General features: G+C 35.2%; 2 protein-coding genes across 2 annotated transcripts; both read right to left on the reverse strand.

Moving 5' to 3' along the window:
- LOC106778524 lies at positions 1-2,971 on the reverse strand. Its single transcript, XM_014666496.1, has 4 exons — positions 2,966-2,971; positions 2,668-2,771; positions 363-2,328; positions 1-297 (listed from the first exon to the last, which is right to left on the reverse strand). Exons 1-4 carry the CDS (start codon positions 2,969-2,971, stop codon positions 1-3), a joined length of 2,373 nt encoding a protein of 790 aa, XP_014521982.1.
- A 5,710-nt stretch (positions 2,972-8,681) lies between these two features.
- Positions 8,682-16,789, reverse strand: LOC106778609 (DDRGK domain-containing protein 1). Its single transcript, XM_014666585.2, has 8 exons — positions 16,575-16,789; positions 16,353-16,461; positions 15,430-15,536; positions 14,532-14,633; positions 14,279-14,437; positions 14,062-14,118; positions 10,242-10,278; positions 8,682-9,188 (listed from the first exon to the last, which is right to left on the reverse strand). The coding sequence occupies exons 1-8, from the start codon at positions 16,692-16,694 to the stop codon at positions 8,983-8,985; spliced, it is 897 nt and encodes a 298-aa protein (XP_014522071.1). The 5' UTR covers positions 16,695-16,789; the 3' UTR covers positions 8,682-8,982.
- Positions 16,790-19,534: the final 2,745 nt, after the last annotated feature.

Consider the following 19,534-nt stretch of genomic DNA (forward strand, 5'->3'; position numbering starts at 1 on the left):
CTATACCAATAACATAGCGTCACTCCCATAAGTTAAATTGAAGGGTGACTCTCCGGTTGAACTATGCGGCGAACACCAATACCCCCAGAGTATCTGATCTATTTCCTCCACCCATCGCCCCTTTGCTTCTCCCAATATCTTCTTCAATTCCTGCAGGATAATCTTGTTAGCAGCTTCAGCTTGGCCGTTCGTTTGGGGATGTTCTACCGAACTGGTGACCAGGGTAATCCCCAATTCCCTATAGAAGGCTACCAACTTCTTGTCTATGAACTGCCTTCCATTATCAGTCACAATTGTCTTTGGCAAACCGAACCTGCACACTAGCTTCCACACAAAACTCTTTTTTCCAACCCCAAGCTGACCTCGAGGTCGATATAGCCTTTGGTATCTACCCGTTCGCCAGCAAACCCCACAATCTGCTCATGAAAAGGCATGACAGCTTCCTCCGATATGTCCATCTGCTGAAATGTTTTCCAATATAAGATATTGGTTGAGCTTCCTTGATCAATCAAAGTTTTTCCTATTTGGTACCAAGCAACCATTGTCGTGATCACCATTGGGTCGTCTTGGTCAGGGTCCACAGCGTGAAAATCAGCATCTGAGAATGAAATCACCGGCATTGATTTTCTCGTTATCCTCGCCTGGTTGACATGGTGCAAACCCCTCAAATGCCTCTTACGGGCCGCCACCGTTGGCCCTCCATCGGCAAATCCTCCTGATATCGTGTTTATGACCCCCCTCACCGTTCGTTCCCGGCTTCTGCTCCGGCTTCGAGGGCCTCTCTTTTCCCCGTCCTGCCCCCGTCGGGGGGTGTTTACATTCCCGCGACCTTCTCCAACGGGTCTTCCCCTTTGAACGAATTGTCGCAAATGGCCTTGTTGTACCAAACTTTCCAACTTGTCTTTGAGGGTTGTGCAATCCTCCGTAGTGTGCCCCCTATTATGATGATAGCAGCAGTACTTGCTTTCATCAGCTCCCGAAGGGGTAGGCGCCCTGACCACCGCCAGCAGATCAGCCCTCAACGCCTCTTCCATCACTCTGGCCCGGGGAGCATTCAAAGGCGTGTGATGAACGTATTGGGGTATGTTAAGTCGCCCCTCCCTTTTTAATCCGTTCCCCCTCTCTACTCTTCCAAACCCCCTTCTCTCTCCCCTCCTATCTTTTGTCATCCTACTTGCGGATTCCCCTTCTTCTCTACTCCTTTGGTGTGATCTTCCTTCCTCAATGCGGATGAAACTGGCTAAACGATTATGCAATTCATCCATTGTTTGAGGTTCTTCTGCGTAGAGGTAATCTACAAAAGGTCCTGGCTGCAAAGCGGTTGTTAGGGCACTCACTATCATTCTCTGATCCGCATTCCGCACCTGTCGGGCGGTTCGGTTGAACCGATCCATGAATGTTTTGAGAGGTTCATCCCTCCCTTGCCTCAACCTTACTAGGGCATTGTAAGTTACGCCCGGAGTTCGATTGGACACATATTGTTGACTGAAGAGTTGTCTCAGTGTGGCAAACCCATCTATGGAACGTGGCAACAAGGAGTGGAACCAATCCAACGCCTCCCCTTTTAGTGACAAGGAAAAGACCCTGCACCAAACCAACTTGTTCGCCAAATAGACCGCCATAGCATCGACAAATGAACGAAGATGCTTCACCGGATTAGTCAAAGGTTCATACCTTTCCATTGACGGCAATACCTTATTCTCTGGTATGGTTGCCCTCATCACCCTTGTAGTGAAAGGCTGCAGTCCCTCGGCCTGATCGGGTATTTCCCCCACACGTCGACAGTTATACTCCTCCGTCCCGTTTCCCCGCTCGTCCCCATCACTTTCCCCATGATTTCTCACCTCATGCTCTCCCTCGTTTTCGTTCTCATTTATTCCCACTCCTCTTCCCTCACCTCGTCCCCTTCCTCTCCCATTACCCCTGCCTCCCCTGTTTCTTCCTCCACCTCTGTTGTTTCCTCTTCCAACCCCTCTCCCTGACCCAGCATTATTCCCCGCATTCCCCTGGACCGTAGGTTGGTTGTCATCACTCCTAGAATTGATAGTTTCCACGTTCACAGACTGTACCGAAGGTCCACCTCTCCCCTCACCCCGCTCTGCCCTCATTGCTGCCATCTCTGCCCGCATCTCCTGCATCTGCCTCTGCATCTCCTGAAGTAGCTGCAACGGGACCTCTCCTGCCATCGTGGTCGCTTTTTGGGTTGTGTTAAGATCCTCGGGCCCCACGGTGGGCGCCAAATGTTCCTGAGAAAAGGGCACAAGGTTAGACACAACCTCCCCCTCTGCCTCCAGAACGCAGTCTTCGTCTCTTCCCGAACGGCGACAACTTGCACGTTAGCACTCCGACACTCAAGTCAGCAGGGTCGCCTCAGTATGTATGTAAAGTAATCAGGAAAAAAAATGTCATACCTGAGTAAGCTTCCTATATTTATAGAAATTGTCTTCTGTAACCGTTACTTTTACGTTACTCGCAAGATTCGCGTCATTAATGGCCGTTAATAAAGTGCCCTTAATTTTCGCTCTTTCCATTTCCGCACTACCTTCTTACCTGGACCCTCCAGCCTTCATGGGTCGTTCCTTCCGCATCCTCTCCCGATCATCCCTGAGGGTCTCTCGATCACCCTTGAAGCCTTCTCGCTCTACACTACATAGCACTATTTCTTACCTGGATCCACCAGCCTCCATGGGTCGCTCCTTCTGCATCCTCTCTCGATCATCCTTGCAGGTCTCCCAACCATCCTTGAAAGTCTCCCGATCTACCTTCCCGCTCTACACTACATAATCAGACAGAGAGAATCATGGTTGCAATGAGTAAGGGAGAATGATGGATTCGGGGCTCGCAAGGTCGAATACCTAGGGCTCGAGAAGGGGAGAAACTTTTTGGTCTAGGGAGGAAGGGAAACAAATGACACCATAGTCTTCATCAAAATATTATTAACTTTTATTATTTTATTATTAATTACCTCCATGTCAGTATATAGAATTAGTGTGTAAATATTTTGTTCAGCTTATATACGACCTTTTATACGGATCCATTCTTGATAAAGTTTATGCCATCTCGTGCCAACCTTATCCACTGATATTATATACGGATATTTCGTATGTAAATTTCTTCCTTCATTATATAGAGATTTTCCGTATGTAACGCATCCGTATATAAAATCTGTATGTAACATCCTTGTTACATACGGATGAAAATCCGTATATAATGATCCGTATATAATTAGCATTTTTCTTGTAGTGAGCAACCATTTTCAACGTTTCATAATACTTATAAAAATTATCTAAATAAATTTTATGGAGACAAAAATAGTCTATTTTTTCATGCATTTATTTATTTGTACACTAAATACAACTTAAAGGAATTGTAATCACTAATGATACTAAAACTTGTAACAATGGCTCCTTAAACAGACAAACTGGGATGACCTGCGTAGTCCGACATGTAAGTTTGCACGGAAAAAATGTAGAGTTGATAAAATTTCAAATCCACCAACCTCCATAGGTCCAATCTGTTCTTGTAGCCACACCGGTTTAGTATTAGTTGTTATGTATTATACTCCTAATGAAGATGATTTATTTCTTGTTTTCTAAGTTTGTAGGATTAAGGTTTTGCTTCTCACTTTCTGTGAAACTTTAGGTAGAATTGTTAACTTGATCCATGAATCATGGCATGAGTCAATCTTAACATGTCCTTGAAAAAGTCTCATTTTAGGAACACTCTAAAGTGAGGGAAAAAAAAAAAGTCTCAGACTCTAGACTCCCTTTTCAAATAGATTAAGGTTAGAGTTTTGGTGAGTTTAGTCAAAGACTTTATGTAATTCTTATAAACAATATTATTATATACACATATAAAATTATATATTTTATTAAAAAGTCTAAAATGTTGTAATTTTATTATATTTAAATCAATATTTTTATATCATACTTAATATTATGTTATTAAATAAAATATATAATATGCAACTTAATATAATTATTGATTGTAATATATTTATTAATTTTATGAATTTCTCAAAAGAAAAAACTTATACAATTTAAGAAAACAATATATAGAACATTGTGATAAAGTCTCAAACACGACATAAAAAAGGGTTAAATATGTTTTTAGTCCCTATATTTTGGGGCGATTTTGGTTTTAGTCCCTCTTTCAAACTAAGGTACAATCTAGTCCTTCAACTTTAGAAAACTCTGGTTTTAGTCCTTTTTACCAATTTTTTTTAATTTTATTTGCTGTTTCAAACGCGTTTCATTACAACATTTAGATTGTTCACCCTGTTTGACATGTTTTTGCTTCAATGTTAACTGAGAAACGTGCTTGAAACAACAAATAAAGTTATAAAACTTTGGGAAAAAGACTAAAACCAGAGTTTTCTAAAGTTGAAGGACTAAATTGTACCTTAGTTTGAAAGAGAGACTAAAACCAAAATCGTCTCAAAGTACAAGGACTAAAAACATATTTAACCCCATAAAAAACATCGAGTATAAGGAAAATGTGAGAAAATTGGATTTATTCTAATAAAATTCACACTATTTTTTTAATTACTGAATATTATATATATATATATATATATATATATATATATATATATATATATTGATTATTAAAGAGAAATAAATAATTGGTAAGTGTAAATTTAAATCATACATTGAAAAGAAAAAATAAATAAATAGCATCAAATAAAAAAAATCCGTAGACTTAGTATTAAAAAATTTATTATTTTAAACTTTTAAATTGACACTTTTTATTTAGTTTTAATTCAGATCTAGATGAATTTTTCACACAGCAAAATTAAATGATTATCTTATATACTTTAAAAATATGTTTACTTTAAAAATATGTTTAGCCGCTCAAGAAAAATTAAATATATGTAGTCAAGGATTTTAACGTTCTATTTTGGTGTGTAATTTTCTTATATAAGGAAACAAGCATGTTTATTGAAACATCTTTTTTTATGTTAATCTGATTAAAATGTTTGTATATAACTCTTTGACAAATTAAAAGTATTTATATTTGTGACAGATCAGAAGTTAATTACATTTTTTTCTTATTTGAATATTTTTTTTCTAAAAAAAATGACTCATGGGTTGACTCTAGCCCACAAAGTTTTCGTGGATATTTTGGTCCTGTGAGCTTTTTCAATGAAGGACTTTTTGGCCATGTAAGTTTTTCGGGTCTCGTCCATGTAGGTCAGGACCAAATTATGTAAAGGAAACCAAATTGACAAGTCTACCATTAGGGTTACCTTAGGCTATAAATAAATATGTCTCTCCATGTAAAAATCACCTTTGAATTGAGTGTTGTTATGTGTTAAATTTGTGTCATATTAATTAACTTAGGTTACCAAGGCTAGAACACCCCTTTTAGGTTTCTTCTAACCACTTTTTATTTAAGAGTTGACTAAACTCTCTTGAAAACACTTAAGCACCACCATAGTCTCTCCCCCTTGCTCGAGTCATATAGCTTGGAAGAGGTTATTATTTTATCACGTCAAAACCACCACATGCACATCATATTTCTACCACCATCAAGCTTTTGCAAACCATCACCCATTTGGGAGTCTCTCCTTGGTTTGAGTCATATAGCTTGGAAGAGTTTATCCTATCATTACACCATTATGCACACTTTAGATACAACAATAGTGCAAACAAAAGCTCTTATCACAATAAAATTTATATGAATTTTGCTACTCATTTACTAAGAGCGGTGAAAGGTCATGATGTTGTCTAGGTCATAGTGGACTGATTGACGAAGAATGTTCATTTCTTAATAGTGAATCAGAGGATGTCTATGGTGAAGCTAGCATAGTTGTACATAACAAAGATAATAAGGTTACACGGTGTCGTCGAGTATTGTGTTAGATAGAGATTCACAATTCACCTTTAGGTTTTAGCAAACTCTACTAGAAGCTATGGGTAGCATGTTAAAAATGAATTTTGGCCATCATCCTCATATAGATGGTCAATTAGAGAGGATAATTCAATATTTGAAAAATTTGTTAAGGACCTGTGTTTTGGATCATCTGGGGAATTAGGATGAAGTGCTACCTTTAGTGGATTTCACAAACAAGAACAACTTTCAGGCGAGTATAGGTATGACATCCTATGAGGCTCTATATGGTAGGTGTTGTATAACTCCCTTATGCTAGTACCAGGATGGTGAAGTTGTGTTGTAGGACTTAAGTTGTTATAGAAAACCATAGAGATAGTGAATTTTATGCAAGAGAGGATTAAAACCTCACAAAGTAAGCAGAAGTCTTACGTTGATCGAAGGAGAAGACTATTGGAGTTTACAGTTGGGGGTCATGTTTTCTTACGGGTAACTTCAACCACTAGTGTAGGAAGGGTTATTCGTTCAAGAAAGATTTATCCTAAGTTTATTGGTTCATATAAGATTTTTAGACGAATTGGACCAGTGGCTTATGAGATTGTCATGTCGCCTAAGTTGGTCAATCTTAATTCAGTGTTTCACATCTCACAGCTAAGGAAGTATATGTCTGATCTTTCCCATGTGCTTGAAGTGAAAGATGTTCATGTTAGAGAAGATTTCTTAATGGAGGTGTAGCCTATTGGAATAAAGGATTGTCACGCGAAGTAACTTAGAGGAAATACCATTAGTCTAGTCAAAGTTTTTTAGGACAGAAGGACTAATGACTCTACATGGAAGATAGAGGAGTATATGATAAAGTCATACCAACATCTGTTCCTTAGTAAGTCCAATTTCAAGGTCGAAAATTTATGTTGTTAGGGAAAGTGTAAGAACTTAGAAAATTATGTTTTAAAACTGATAATGTGTTTATACTGATGAGACTAAATTATTTTAATAATAAAAGTTTAAAATATAAATAGAATTCTTAAAAGCAAGTTTCATCATCTCTTTAAAAACCCTCTTTCTCTAGAGTTTTCCTTTCTCTCTAAGCCTTCTCATAACCTGTCATTTGTTTTTAGATCGGATACCGCTAGAATAATTCTTGAGGTGAGATTTTCAACTTTATCCGATTAGTTTCTCAAATAAAGTAAGTTGGTTTTCTGCTATTCTCTTTAGTCTATATTGTCTTCCTTTGCATGTGAAGTATTTGGGGTTTCATGTGATGTTTGAGAATTCTATAAGACTATCTACTAATTAGTAGTCATAATAGTGCACCATGCATGATCATGTTTCTATTATTCGTAGGAGCAGATAGAGTTTCCTATGCTTTTTGAGTTGTTTTAGAACCTCTAGATTTGTTTGGTCATCTATCATGTAAGGGAGCTAACTATCTTATTTTAAAAGTTTTTATGTTTATAGATTGTGAAGTTGCATGTTTGATCTGTGTGAGGTTTAATAATTATGATATTTGTGGTTGAATTGCTCAGTAATCTTAATGTGTTGCATTGATTGCGTATTATTTTATATTGTTTTAGTAGGTGTTAAGTTGAGAAACTAAAGATCTAACCATTTGAGCAAGTTGATATTCACTTTGAGATTGAAAACTGTTTTTGAACCAAACATTAAGTCAGGAATAACAATTTTGTTATTTAAACTGGCCTTTGGCTCCCCAAATCACATAATTGAGTTAATTGTTTTCTGATATGCGATTGAGCGCTATTGGTGTGCCCTTTTTCACTGTATGTTTGAAACAAGCTAACTTTTTTTCACTGAACGGAAGATGCATGTCGTTGAGTGCGACTTTTTGTGAGAGGAATGGTGTTGAACGGTAGGACCTGTCGCTGAGCACCACCCTTTGTAAAAGGTCTGATACTGAACGTCACTTTTGAGTGTCAATGTGTATTTTATGACTTTTTCTAAATTTTCTGACTTTTTCTAAATTTTCGGACTTGTTCAAGTTGATTATGGTGCTTATGTATGTTTAATATGTATGATGTTTATATGAATGAAGAATAAGATTTGAGATGTTGAAAGAATTTCAAAGATAAATTATGTGATGTGGTAAAATTTAGTATATGCATTGACATATGAGAGATAAAAAATGAGGTAATAAACTCTAATAACAATTCGTGTTTAAATAGAATAAAATGAATTATATGGTAAAAGTGACAAAAAGTTCTAATCATTGAATAGTTAGTCCTAGGTTGATGAAGACTAACCTTATATATATGAAACATTTTTATTTATAACTTGAGTATAAATATCACTATAAGTACACACTTATATTGAAGCTTGTGTCAAAAACATATATCTAAATAATTAAATTTAGTATCGATTAATTATATGAATATATGTATATGTTATATGTTTAACCTATGTGGTTGATAAATTAGCAAATTACAAATATTTTAAATCAAATATTTTGATACATTAAATTACCTTTTTTTTTATCTCTATTTGAATCACGTTAATAATATGAATAAATAAAAATGTTATTATAGATCCCATGCAAAAAAAAAAATAATACTAAAACTTAAAGTTAAACCATTTGTTTTCTTGTCTATTCCAGTTTTTGAAAAATAAAATTATGTTTTTGTAACGGTGTAACATTTCCTATTAGTGATATAAAACCTTGTTTATATGTATAAATAATATTATAGTTATATTTAGAATAACTCTAATGACATTTATATTTTTTTTTTTTTGAATTATTGATTCTTTCTTTATATTGAATGATTCTTTCTTTATATTGAATGTGATGGTTTTTTTAGTAATTAAATATTAGTAATTGAATACGATTAAAAGTAGGATGCTAAAATTGTTGAGAGTCTGCAGGTAATGCTAAAATTGTTACAAAGTCAAACAAAATGTAATACAATTTCGAAAGTTGGGGAGAATTTCATCTTCAGACACGTAGATCTGCCTCTAGAAATACGATCTTTCTATATTATATGGTTTACTTTCGGCACGAAAAAAAAAAAAACTCTGAAATTGCCGTTATACTAAAGCTGTTCAAAGTCATGTAATCAAACCCTAGGCTAACCAGATCATTGCTGCTTTTTTCTTATGTACATAACCAGTTTCCCCACACTCATTAAGTAAAAAAATACCTCAGTTGACAGTTATCTCCTCCCCAATATTAATGTCGTCAGTGTACTGAACTTTAGGCTCTAAATCAATGAACTGGTTTGATTTACTTGCTAAGTGAGAAATGCTGACCCTCCCTTGCCGCTTAATATAATCAGCAACTGCTTTCATCTCTTCTTGGGAGATGTAAATAAATTTCCCTCTGTCATCCATAACACCTGAAAGCCGACCTGATGCACAAAAATAACTCATTATATCCCATCCACCTTGGCAGCTGAAAGGCAGTGTGTAAGGTATCATAACCTTAAAAAGGGCAATAACATTTGAACGTATAATAATTTTAATTTTATTGTAACCAGTAAAAAAACAAAGAGACAACAACAGAATACTTATTAATAGTGGGGAAGAACATAATTTAAGGCCCATTTGTTTAATCTCTTGAAAAAAGTAATACGAGTGCAACAAAAATAGTTTTTTGGGAAACTTTATAAAGAGCCAAAAGTTATATTTTGTTTGGATAAGAATTATATAAAAAACACACTTTATTTCAAAACAATAGTCATATTTACAGTTTTTTTTTTTTTTTTTCAAAATGAGACTAAAACTAGCTTCTTGAAAAAATCAGAATCTGACTTTTTATCAAATGCTACTTAAAAGTTATGTTTTGGAAACACGAAACAAACTTAATCCTCCTATACAAATGCCTACAGAGGGAATCATGTAAAGACGATGTTCAAAAGATATATAACACATTCTCTAACACGATATTCCTATACTCTAAATTATTGGTTGAAACTAGTTGGAAAACACAAATTAATGCGAATCTCTCTTCTTATTTAACAAACCTTCCTCGTGACTTTATCAGATAACTCAAACACTAACTTTGACACAATAAAATGCACGTACCTTAATTGCACAATGAAAAAAAAATACTGTTCGTTCAACAACCCACACGTTATCCTTTGATTTGACAATAATAAAAGAAAGTTGGTCATTCTTTGTAGGAAGGTTTTAATATAAGGACAACTAATGAGTATGGACAACCTGTAACTCGTGAAAATGGGGTATAAATTAAAATATACAAGAGGAATCCCCATTGAGTCTAATATTTCCTCCACATTGAACCTTGCCAATGAATTACCATAGAAAATGGGAAATTGGCTATATATATGAGTTCCAGTGGGGGTGTAGGTGATGTAAAGACAAAAATCTAAGTAATAAAAACGGGAAAGATAATAGATACTTGTTATGATGGAAGACAATTTAAATAGCAAGCTCCTTACCCATGCTTTCCAGGGATGTGATACGATTGATACATTCCTGCATTGGTACAAAAAAAATAAAAGAAGGCCAGTGAATGAAAAAAATACCACTCAGAAAGTACGAACTATAACAATTTTCATCCTTAAAAAAAGAAAGTAAAATATAGGGCTTCATTACATAGAAACTATCACCACTTGGCCTAATACCCATAAAATTTTAGAGAGAGTAAATGACAAAAAGCTAAAGTGCCAAATGGAACTATACTTCAACTTAAAGGCCCTTTTCTCTTCTCCTGGAAATGGGAACAAGAAATATTTTACGGACCTTCATCCAAAATGGAGTGGTTTGTAATGCAAAATATTTGATAATGAAACGAATTTGTATTCAAGGGGGAGTGGCACATTTTGATTGATTGTTACTTGTAGTGCACCCAAATTACTGTGTTCCGGAATTAGTATAAATAACAAGGTTACTGATACGACAGTTTGTATGATGTGCCTTGAGACAGTAATTTAGGAAGCTATGTATCTGAATTATCATTATTTTTGTGTGTCAAGACAGTCATTTGGACAATGCTGGATTTGCAACAGTTATCAGGAGGTGTGATGGACTTCTTTAGTCAAGAAGTCAAGAAAATGAGTAAAGACTCACCAAACAAACTGACATAGTGAATAACCTCAGATTGTATTTAGTAAATGGAAGAAAACAATGTTCCCACAGCTATCAAGGAAGCCTCACCTTCCCCCCACTGGATCATAATTCCTAATCCCGCCTCTCATATCTTCTAACAAACTCTTAACTGACTTCTTTACTTCCCGCCTTTTTTATTCTTTCTTACATATACCTTTAATCCCCTATTTAATCCCCTATCAAGGTGTTCTACATATAGTGTCAGATATCTCATTTTAGAAGTGGAGTTTAGACCTAACTCAACTTGTAGGATGAGGTTTGCATCCACTTATATACACTTAAATGGCATTATCTCTAATCGATGTGGGACTTTCAGCACACACCCCTCACACCGAGGTATATACATCTTGAGCATGGGATTAGACTTTTTAATGGGTGGTCCGATAGCGGGTGGAATAACATGCCCAACGACAACAGAAATCACTAGGATAGGCTTCAATCATGACTCTGATACCATGTTAGAAGTGGAGTTTAAGCCTAACTCAACCCCACAAAACCAGCTTGTAGAGTGAGGTTTGCACTCACTTATATACACTTAAATGGCCTTATCTTTAGTCGATGTGGGACTTCCAACATCTCCTACTATCAAATTATTATAAGACCATCCATGACATGAGGGTGTGTTAGAAATCTCACATTGTAGAGATATGGTTAGATTATAAGATATAAATGGATGGAGCAAACACTATAGGGGCTTAGGCCTTTGTATTGCATGTTGAGAGATGTCGCTCTTGATGAGGGACTTTGTTTTGTGATCTTCCTCCGCTGTCTAATCTTTGTAGCATCCTTGTTTTACAAATTCTAGAAAACATACAAATAAAGTAATAGTTATTGTGTGCAGTTTGCAAGTCTAAAATTTCCGGAAGGTTTAATTAAGTTTCAAGTCCCTCATAAATTTAGGCATTTTCAATTGAGTCCCTCATAAATTTTCTTGGTCAATTGAGTATTCAATTTTGAAATTTTTCTTAATTGAGCCCCTGCTGTTTAATTTTCCAATAACTAGGAAACATGAGTATTATTTTGCCTCGTAGTGTTACTTATTTGTTGTCATGTGTTAAGAAATGTGATGTTTTATGATTAATATAAAACGAGTGATTTTTTATGCTCTCACTCAAAAGGTGTTGGATAACAAAGTCCCTCATAAATCTAGATATTTCAATTGAGTTCAATTGAGTCCCTGATAAATTTTCTTGGTCAATTGAGTACTCAATTTTGAAATTTTTCTTGATTGAGCCCCTGCTGTTTAATTTTCCAATAACTATGAAACATGAGTATTATTTTGCCTCGTAGTCTTACTTATTTGTTGTCATGTGTTAAGAAATGTGATGTTTTATGATTAATATAATATTACGATTAATATAAAACGAGTGATTTTTATGCTCTCACTCAAAATGTGTTGAATAACAAAGTCATCGTGCTCCTGGATGGCTTCTACATCATCACCTAGAGCAACGAAGGGATTGTCTCCGTCATAACAATTGATGAGACGTTCCTGTTACCCAACACATTTTTAATGAAAACCATAAAAATTACTTGTTTTTTTTACATTAACTGCAATATTGCTATGAGGAAATACATCATATGGAGATGAGGAGGGTCAGGAGATGCAACCATCGAATGGAGGCCTTGATGATGATTAGATGATTATTTGTGTTTTGCTATCTTTGCTTTACGTTTAGCATTTATATTCTATTGGAACTCGATCTTTCGTTCTTTACTTAGTTTCAGTTGAAGTTTATATTCTTTTGGAAGTCTGTTTCTTTAGTTTTTCTGGATTTTAGTTGCAAATAATAGTAGGATGTTTTGTTTGACCCGCTGTCTTTTTGGATGCCATATATTTATAGGGGTCAGGTAATTCTTATTGGTTGAGAGACAGGGAATTAGGGGTTTCATGTTTTCAAATCAGCAGCTGTAGGTTGTATGATTAGACTAGAAAGAAGAAAAGATATATTTAGGGTCCAAAATCTCACGAAAATGGGTTCATATACAAACCTGCTTGTAATAAAGAACAGAGAACGAAGAAAACTAGGACCCAACAATCTTCTCTCACTGCCCAGTGATGCTAATTGTAAATTGTAATTGAGCTCTAAGGCAAAAGAAAACTAATAGGATTGTCCAACATTAATATCCTAGATGAATAGAAATATATGATCACTCATATATTTAGCCCTTCTTAGGGCCATTTGTTTCACGGTATAATTTTGTATTCCTAGGAATCATATTCCTTAGAATATTATGCCCAGCAATGATACTTCTGCTAACATGTTTGGTTGGTATTTAAGAATTAAAAGAGAGAGAGAGAGAGAGAGAGAGAGAGAGAGAGAGAAAGAGAGAGAGAGAGAGAGAGAGAGAGAGAGAGAAGAATGTAATGGAAATAGGTAGTTATTATTTCCAAGAGACATTTCCTGGAAAAAAAGATACCAGGGAATATTTTCATAGCCGCTAACAAAGGNCATATTCCTTAGAATATTATGCCCAGCAATGATACTTCTGCTAACATGTTTGGTTGGTATTTAAGAATTAAAAGAGAGAGAGAGAGAGAGAGAGAGAGAGAGAAAGAGAGAGAGAGAGAGAGAGAGAGAGAGAGAGAGAGAGAAAGAAAGAAGAATGTAATGGAAATAGGTAGTTATTATTTCCAAGAGACATTTCCTGGAAAAAAAGATACCAGGGAATATTTTCATAGCCGCTAACAAAGGTAGCAACATTAATTCACATCTTCACAAGAAGATGACGTATAACAAACACCATTTAGTAATTAGTAGAATGCACTGTTCACTCTACCTTACATCTCCACTTTCCCTTGCTCCATCTCTCCACTCCAGAACTCTTATTTTTCTATCATATAAGATTGGAGTAGCATCATCTATCTTAAACACAGGGTTTTAGCTAGCTTCCTTACCAATACAAAATAAATAAAAATAAAAATAAAAGTAAATAAATAAGTAACCTCAAGGTAAATATACTTTCATCCTATTATTTATTTTTTTTGGGAGCGGGAAATTGTTGGCGGTTTATATAATAGTAAAATACTAATAATTGTGCAGTAGTGTAGTACTAGCCACACTCACATGAAATAGTAGAAATAGGGACATGGGATCAGCCAGTGTAGAGAAGCTGACTAAATTAAAGGAATAAAATTCGAAAGAATACCTGTGTTCGCAATTTAAATTCTGCAGCAAGTTCTTCTAAGGGAACACATTTGTGCTTCTGAATGATTACACAATTAAGTCTAATTTAGTATGGCTATAAAATCTCTTCAAAGATGACAATGATAATCCTAAATTATTGCTATTAATTTTTATTTTTCCCAAGAATAAAGTATGAAAAATTTAATAAGGGGAAATCAAGGAAATCAACGGAGAATAACCTTTATATATTCAACAAAATTGGTTAGCAAGTCTTCAGCACTATCCTGCGCTTCTTCAAGGGTACCTTCCTCATCAACTGAAAATTCACCTTTCCACTTCTCAAACTCCAATGCAGCAGCCTCCTCCTCCTTAGCTTTCTGAGCTTTCGCTTCCTCTTCCTACAAGAACCATGACAGAGCATGTGCTTTGCAACTTAATAAACCATAAGAAAGTCTATACTAAAATCAAAGAAGAATAAGGTAATGAACTCACCAACATACGCTCTTGTGCCTCACGCTCCTCATCCTTCAACCTCCGCATTTCTGAATAACGATCTTGTTTTGCCTGCTTTGACTCTCGTGCAGCTTCATCAGCCTTCCAAGAAGAAAGATAAAAATACAACTATTTAAATTTTAACAAAACATAGATAAATCCTTCAAAAAAGTGAAACATGGCATAGAAATTCAAAAATACATAACAATGCCCAGGATATGTGGGGAAGACGAGCTGTCTTGAATTAAACACTCAACACCCCTATCTGAGTACAAATTCTCTTCTGTATTCTACAAACCCTTGAATCCAACACTCAACAGTTTAAGTATTAGTCTTAGAACTAAATAAAAACTAGAGACAGTAGCCATGCACACTGCATGGGAAAAACAACAACAGAGGTCAAAACAAAATAACCATGCTTTTTAACAAAATTATACAGTAATCACATTTAGGCAGGAAGCAATCTCTTCTCAGAAGACAGCAAAACGTGTAGAGAAAATGGACAGTTTTAATAATAATAATATTAAATGGATTGAGTCAGGTGTCCTTTACTAAAAACCTTCAAATACAGATATCATCTTTCACTTCAAGAAACCACCCCTTTTGGTAAATCAAATTCAAAGATAAGTTATAGTCCATTTGTAAATTAGTATAGAAGGCTACAAGCTATGGTGCAAAAACCAAGAATCCAGTTAAAAATATACGCAAGTAAAAAACGAAGGAATATAGCCGAACATCACCATGCCAGTTGACACCTAGTGAGAGAAGTGTAGGTATGATAGGTGACGTGATTGGGAGAGAGATAATAGGTGTTAATGGAGTATTTGTGATTTTAGGTGTCCATATATAGTTACCCTAAAGTTAATTGTACCAGTTTCTAAAACAAAACAAAAAATACCTGACGCTGTGCTTCCCTCTCTTGCCTTTTGGTTTCCTTTTTCTTTGATGCTTTGGCCTCATAATACCCTCCACCAGCAGCTTCATCGTCACTCTCACCATCAGATTCTGTTTACACGCAAACAGAGTTCATAACTCCAAATGGCAACCCAGTTTCAAGAAGCCATTTCCATGCATACTTCCATTCACCAACCAGTTCAATCGTACTTCCATATGAACTTCTCAGTATGCAATTATAAGAGAAGAAAATAAAAATGGAAACGAACAAGTTTCTCGCGTAAGTTTAAATTATTTTAGCTTATATGAACGTAAAGATCAGATTTTGTAAGCTAAAAAGAAAACTGCCAATAATCTAATTTTAATTTATGAGAAAAGTTTAATTTAATTTACTTTTTCTTCCCTATAATTATTGAGAAATCTATCTACACAAATCAGAAGTCAGACAGTTGACTCCACAGGTACAATTATCTCTATATCTCATTCGAAGCTAAACACTAACAATACATAACACATGCATCTAACAAGATAGCAAAACATAAACCCACAAAAATCACCAGATTTCAATGATTTCACATCCATCAACCGTCCTTGTGTTCATTTTGAACAAATTTCTTTACGAGCACTCATAGAAAGACCAGAAAATACGAAGAAAAATATGGAACGAACTCCTCCCTAACTTAAATTTTGCTTTACATACATAAGCTCATGAAAACTCTTTTATATTAATTTCCTAAAAGATAAATTTATTTTTGTTTTTTGCTTCAAAGTTTACCCAAATATTCTCTTAGCATAAAACAACTTATCTCGGATTTATGAAGAAGTAACATCTCTGATTCACATTTTCATTCACCAAGAAATTATTGCGTTTTACATAGACATAACCAATTAAACTAAAAAAAGCAACAAAAGAGGAAGACGAGAAACCTTCTACCGTCGCAGGCGGATCTGCCGACGTGCTAGCTCCAGACGCAGCAGGCCGGCGACGCATACGACGAGTGGCAGTGGTGCGCACAACGGCTTCTCTCCGCGGAGCCTGTCGATTGATTATCAATGATAAAAAAATCCGGTTATGAATTTAAAAGAGAAGCGATTAGGGTTATGGTAGCGAAATGAGGAAGAGTGATGGAGTTGAAAGAAGGTGCAAACCTGGGGAGGTTCGTCGTGGTGAGGTGGAGGCTGAGAATCCTGACGGCGTTTCCATAGGTAGAGTGGGATCAAAGCTACGACGAGAAACATTGAGAGTACCGCTACGAGTAGCTCCTCCATTGCTGCGAATCGAGCTTTGTGTTTCTCTTCTTTCTTCTTCTATCTGGTTTCTTGCGAAATTTATTTATGAACTCCTTTTGGGACTCTTGGAAACGACGCCGTCCCTTTCCTTCTCTTCTCCGTTTCTGTCTTTGCATTTTTTAGAAGGTTGTTTTATATTATAGTTAATAAAAACAGAATATGTAATATGTTAATAAAAATTAACTTTATTTAATGCAGAGAATATAGAATATGGTTTTACTTTATATTTGAATTTTTATAGCATCTTTAAAAAACTTTTTAGTATATTTATCAATTTATTTTTCTAAAGTACGTTATCAACTAATATTTTAAAGATCTTAATTATGTTATTATTAAAAAAATGTCACACCAACAAATATTATGTGATAACATATATACATTCATATATACATTCATGTTGTGTAATATTTTAATGTACCAAAAGGTTCAAAATAACATTCAACAATTAGTTATTATTAATAACGGTCTAAAAATCATTATTTTCATACTTAATTTTGATATAAAACACACTTTTTATGACTTAAAAACTAACTTGAAATCATGCATTTTGTCTTAGTTAAGATAGAAGAGAGTCAAAAGTGTTTTATGGGTATTATACTTGGTTTGACTTGTGTTGATAGGACTTAACGATAAATAGATGAAGGATAGCAAAATAAGAAGGGATTGGACTCAAAACAAGATGGAAGGAAGCACCAAAGAAGCGTCGGGCCTACAGCTGAGCGATGGCCTCGCAATGATAACACCGCCAGATACCTGGAAGTGAACGTTGAGCGGTGGACTTGAATGCCGCACTTATCACTAAGTGGTGAACTCACCGTTGAGCGGTGTACTTGGGCTTTGGGCCTGTTTTGTATAATTCTTCACAGTTTATAAATAAAACAGTGCGACCCTTAGAGGTAATCTTTTGGCAGAGAGGATGTAGAAACACGGTTTTCACACCTTGGAGGCAAATCTTGGATGTGAGAGCTCCAATATTACAAATTTAGGGTTATCTTTTATATTATTTCCATTCAATTCATTTAGTTTCACCATGATTATGGTGAACTAAGCTCTTTGTTGTTGGGGAACGATGTAGTTCTTTGAAACTCTCTATATCGAATTTCTTATTTTATTCATATACTTGTGTTCATCAATAGTTTGAGTTTTTCTTCCGTTCTTACCAATGCTTTGTTTAAGACGTTATTTAAATTCTTTGATTCTTTCTATATGGAGACGTATAGTTAGGTCTAGACATAAGAAATTACTCTTGATGATGAATATTACTTAGAGATAGGGATAGCAACATCAATTGCCTTAAGCTTCTGTTCACTTTAATTCATGAATAATTGCCTAGGAAGACTAGAGATAGTAAACTATTAATTAGGATTAGGTTCTTTTCGTTGAGAGATCAAGTTTACAAGTTTAGAGTAAAATAGAAAGTGACATAAACATTGATAACAAAGTTGAATTTAATAGAATAGTAGATATTTGAGAATGGATTAGAATGAAATCGTAAACCCCAACAACACTATTCATCCATATCTTTTTCTTGCCAATTGATCAAAACCTTTGCATGCATGTTTACTTCTTGTTTTGCATTTAAAACTCAACTTATTGTTTGTTCAAGTCTCATGATTTCCATTAATCACATGAACGTTTAGGCCTAAGTGTCTTTTGGAAGACGATACTCGAGCTTACCGTTTATTTGTTACTTGATACGATCTGGCAGGGTGTTAACAATTATCTTATATTTTTTGAATGGATTCAAATAAGTAAAATATATATATATATATATATATATATATATATATATATATATATATATATATATATATATAGCTAAAGTTTTGAACTCACATGACCGAAGATAAAAAAAATTATATAAAAAAAATGGTTTCCAAAGGAAAGAATACATACTTTATAAATATGTGTTGAATCTAGGAGAGAAGTATAATGAAGTAAATTGAAGGTGTGAAAAGTTTATCCAAAGAAAAGAAAAAATATGTATTTGTTTTGGGTTGTTTCTTCTTCCTTCCATGATTATTCATCCCACTGTACTGATAAAAAGATAAAAATACTCTTCTTGCCACATTACTTTTGTGATACTCCTGCCTAGAGCTGTCAACATTTTTTTTGGCCCCAAGGCCAGTCCTAGCCCCTTTTTAAATTAGCCCACTATTCTTGACTCACATTAAATGGGGCTTTTCCAAAGCCCCTGGCCCCCACAGCCCCAGAAAGTGGGTTGAGATTGAATTAGGGCTGGGTCAGCCCCTTTCCCCCAAAACATTGAAAGCTCCAGTTTGCTCTGAAACCCCGTAGGCCCCAAGGTACTTTTCTTTTTCGACTCTCACTCATTCTCTCTGATCAAACACGAAGAACTAGCAACCGCAAAGGTCGACGGCAAACGGCAGTACAGAGTCGACGGCAGACGACGGCACATAGTGGACGGCAACACATAGTGAACGACGGCACAAAGTAGAGAAAGGTGATACAAGCGGTAGCACACACTGTGTTAGGTTTCGGTACGAATGTGATTTGAATTTTATGTTGATTGTCTTCATGATTTTTAAATTACTGATTAAGTCATTTCACGGTGCTTTCCTTTTCTTCTTACCTTGCAGTACAATGGCAGTGTCAGTCAGCGGTAGAAATCTCTGCACAGATTCTAATAAAGTTGATGAGCCATTCAAAACTGAAGAAGCAGAGACTGTAAATGTGCCCCCACCCCCAATAGAAAAGGTATTCTGCCACGATAATTATAGGTGGAAAATTTATTTTTCTACCATTATCTGGCTTTCTAACCTAAAACTTGTGTTGGGTTTTATGAAAGTTTCTTGTTT

This window comes from Vigna radiata, unplaced genomic scaffold, assembly GCF_000741045.1.
Source record: "Vigna radiata var. radiata cultivar VC1973A unplaced genomic scaffold, Vradiata_ver6 scaffold_23, whole genome shotgun sequence".
NCBI lineage: Eukaryota > Viridiplantae > Streptophyta > Magnoliopsida > Fabales > Fabaceae > Vigna > Vigna radiata.

Excerpts from the sequence above, each read along its gene's own strand:
- LOC106778609 (XM_014666585.2), bottom strand. The coding sequence starts at position 16,694 with ATGGAGGAGCTACTCGTAGCGGTACTCTCAATGTTTCTCGTCGTAGCT. Across the intron at positions 10,279-14,061 it reads AATTTAAATTGCGAACACAG|GAATGTATCAATCGTATCAC; the intron begins GTATTCTTTCGA and ends GTACCAATGCAG. Across the intron at positions 9,189-10,241 it reads CACATCCCTGGAAAGCATGG|GTCGGCTTTCAGGTGTTATG; the intron begins GTAAGGAGCTTG and ends TTTGTGCATCAG.
- LOC106778524 (XM_014666496.1), bottom strand. Across the intron at positions 2,329-2,667 it reads ATGGAGGCTGGTGGATCCAG|TTGTCGCCGTTCGGGAAGAG; the intron begins GTAAGAAATAGT and ends CTAACGTGCAAG. Across the intron at positions 298-362 it reads AAGGCTATATCGACCTCGAG|ACAATTGTGACTGATAATGG; the intron begins GTCAGCTTGGGG and ends GGTTTGCCAAAG.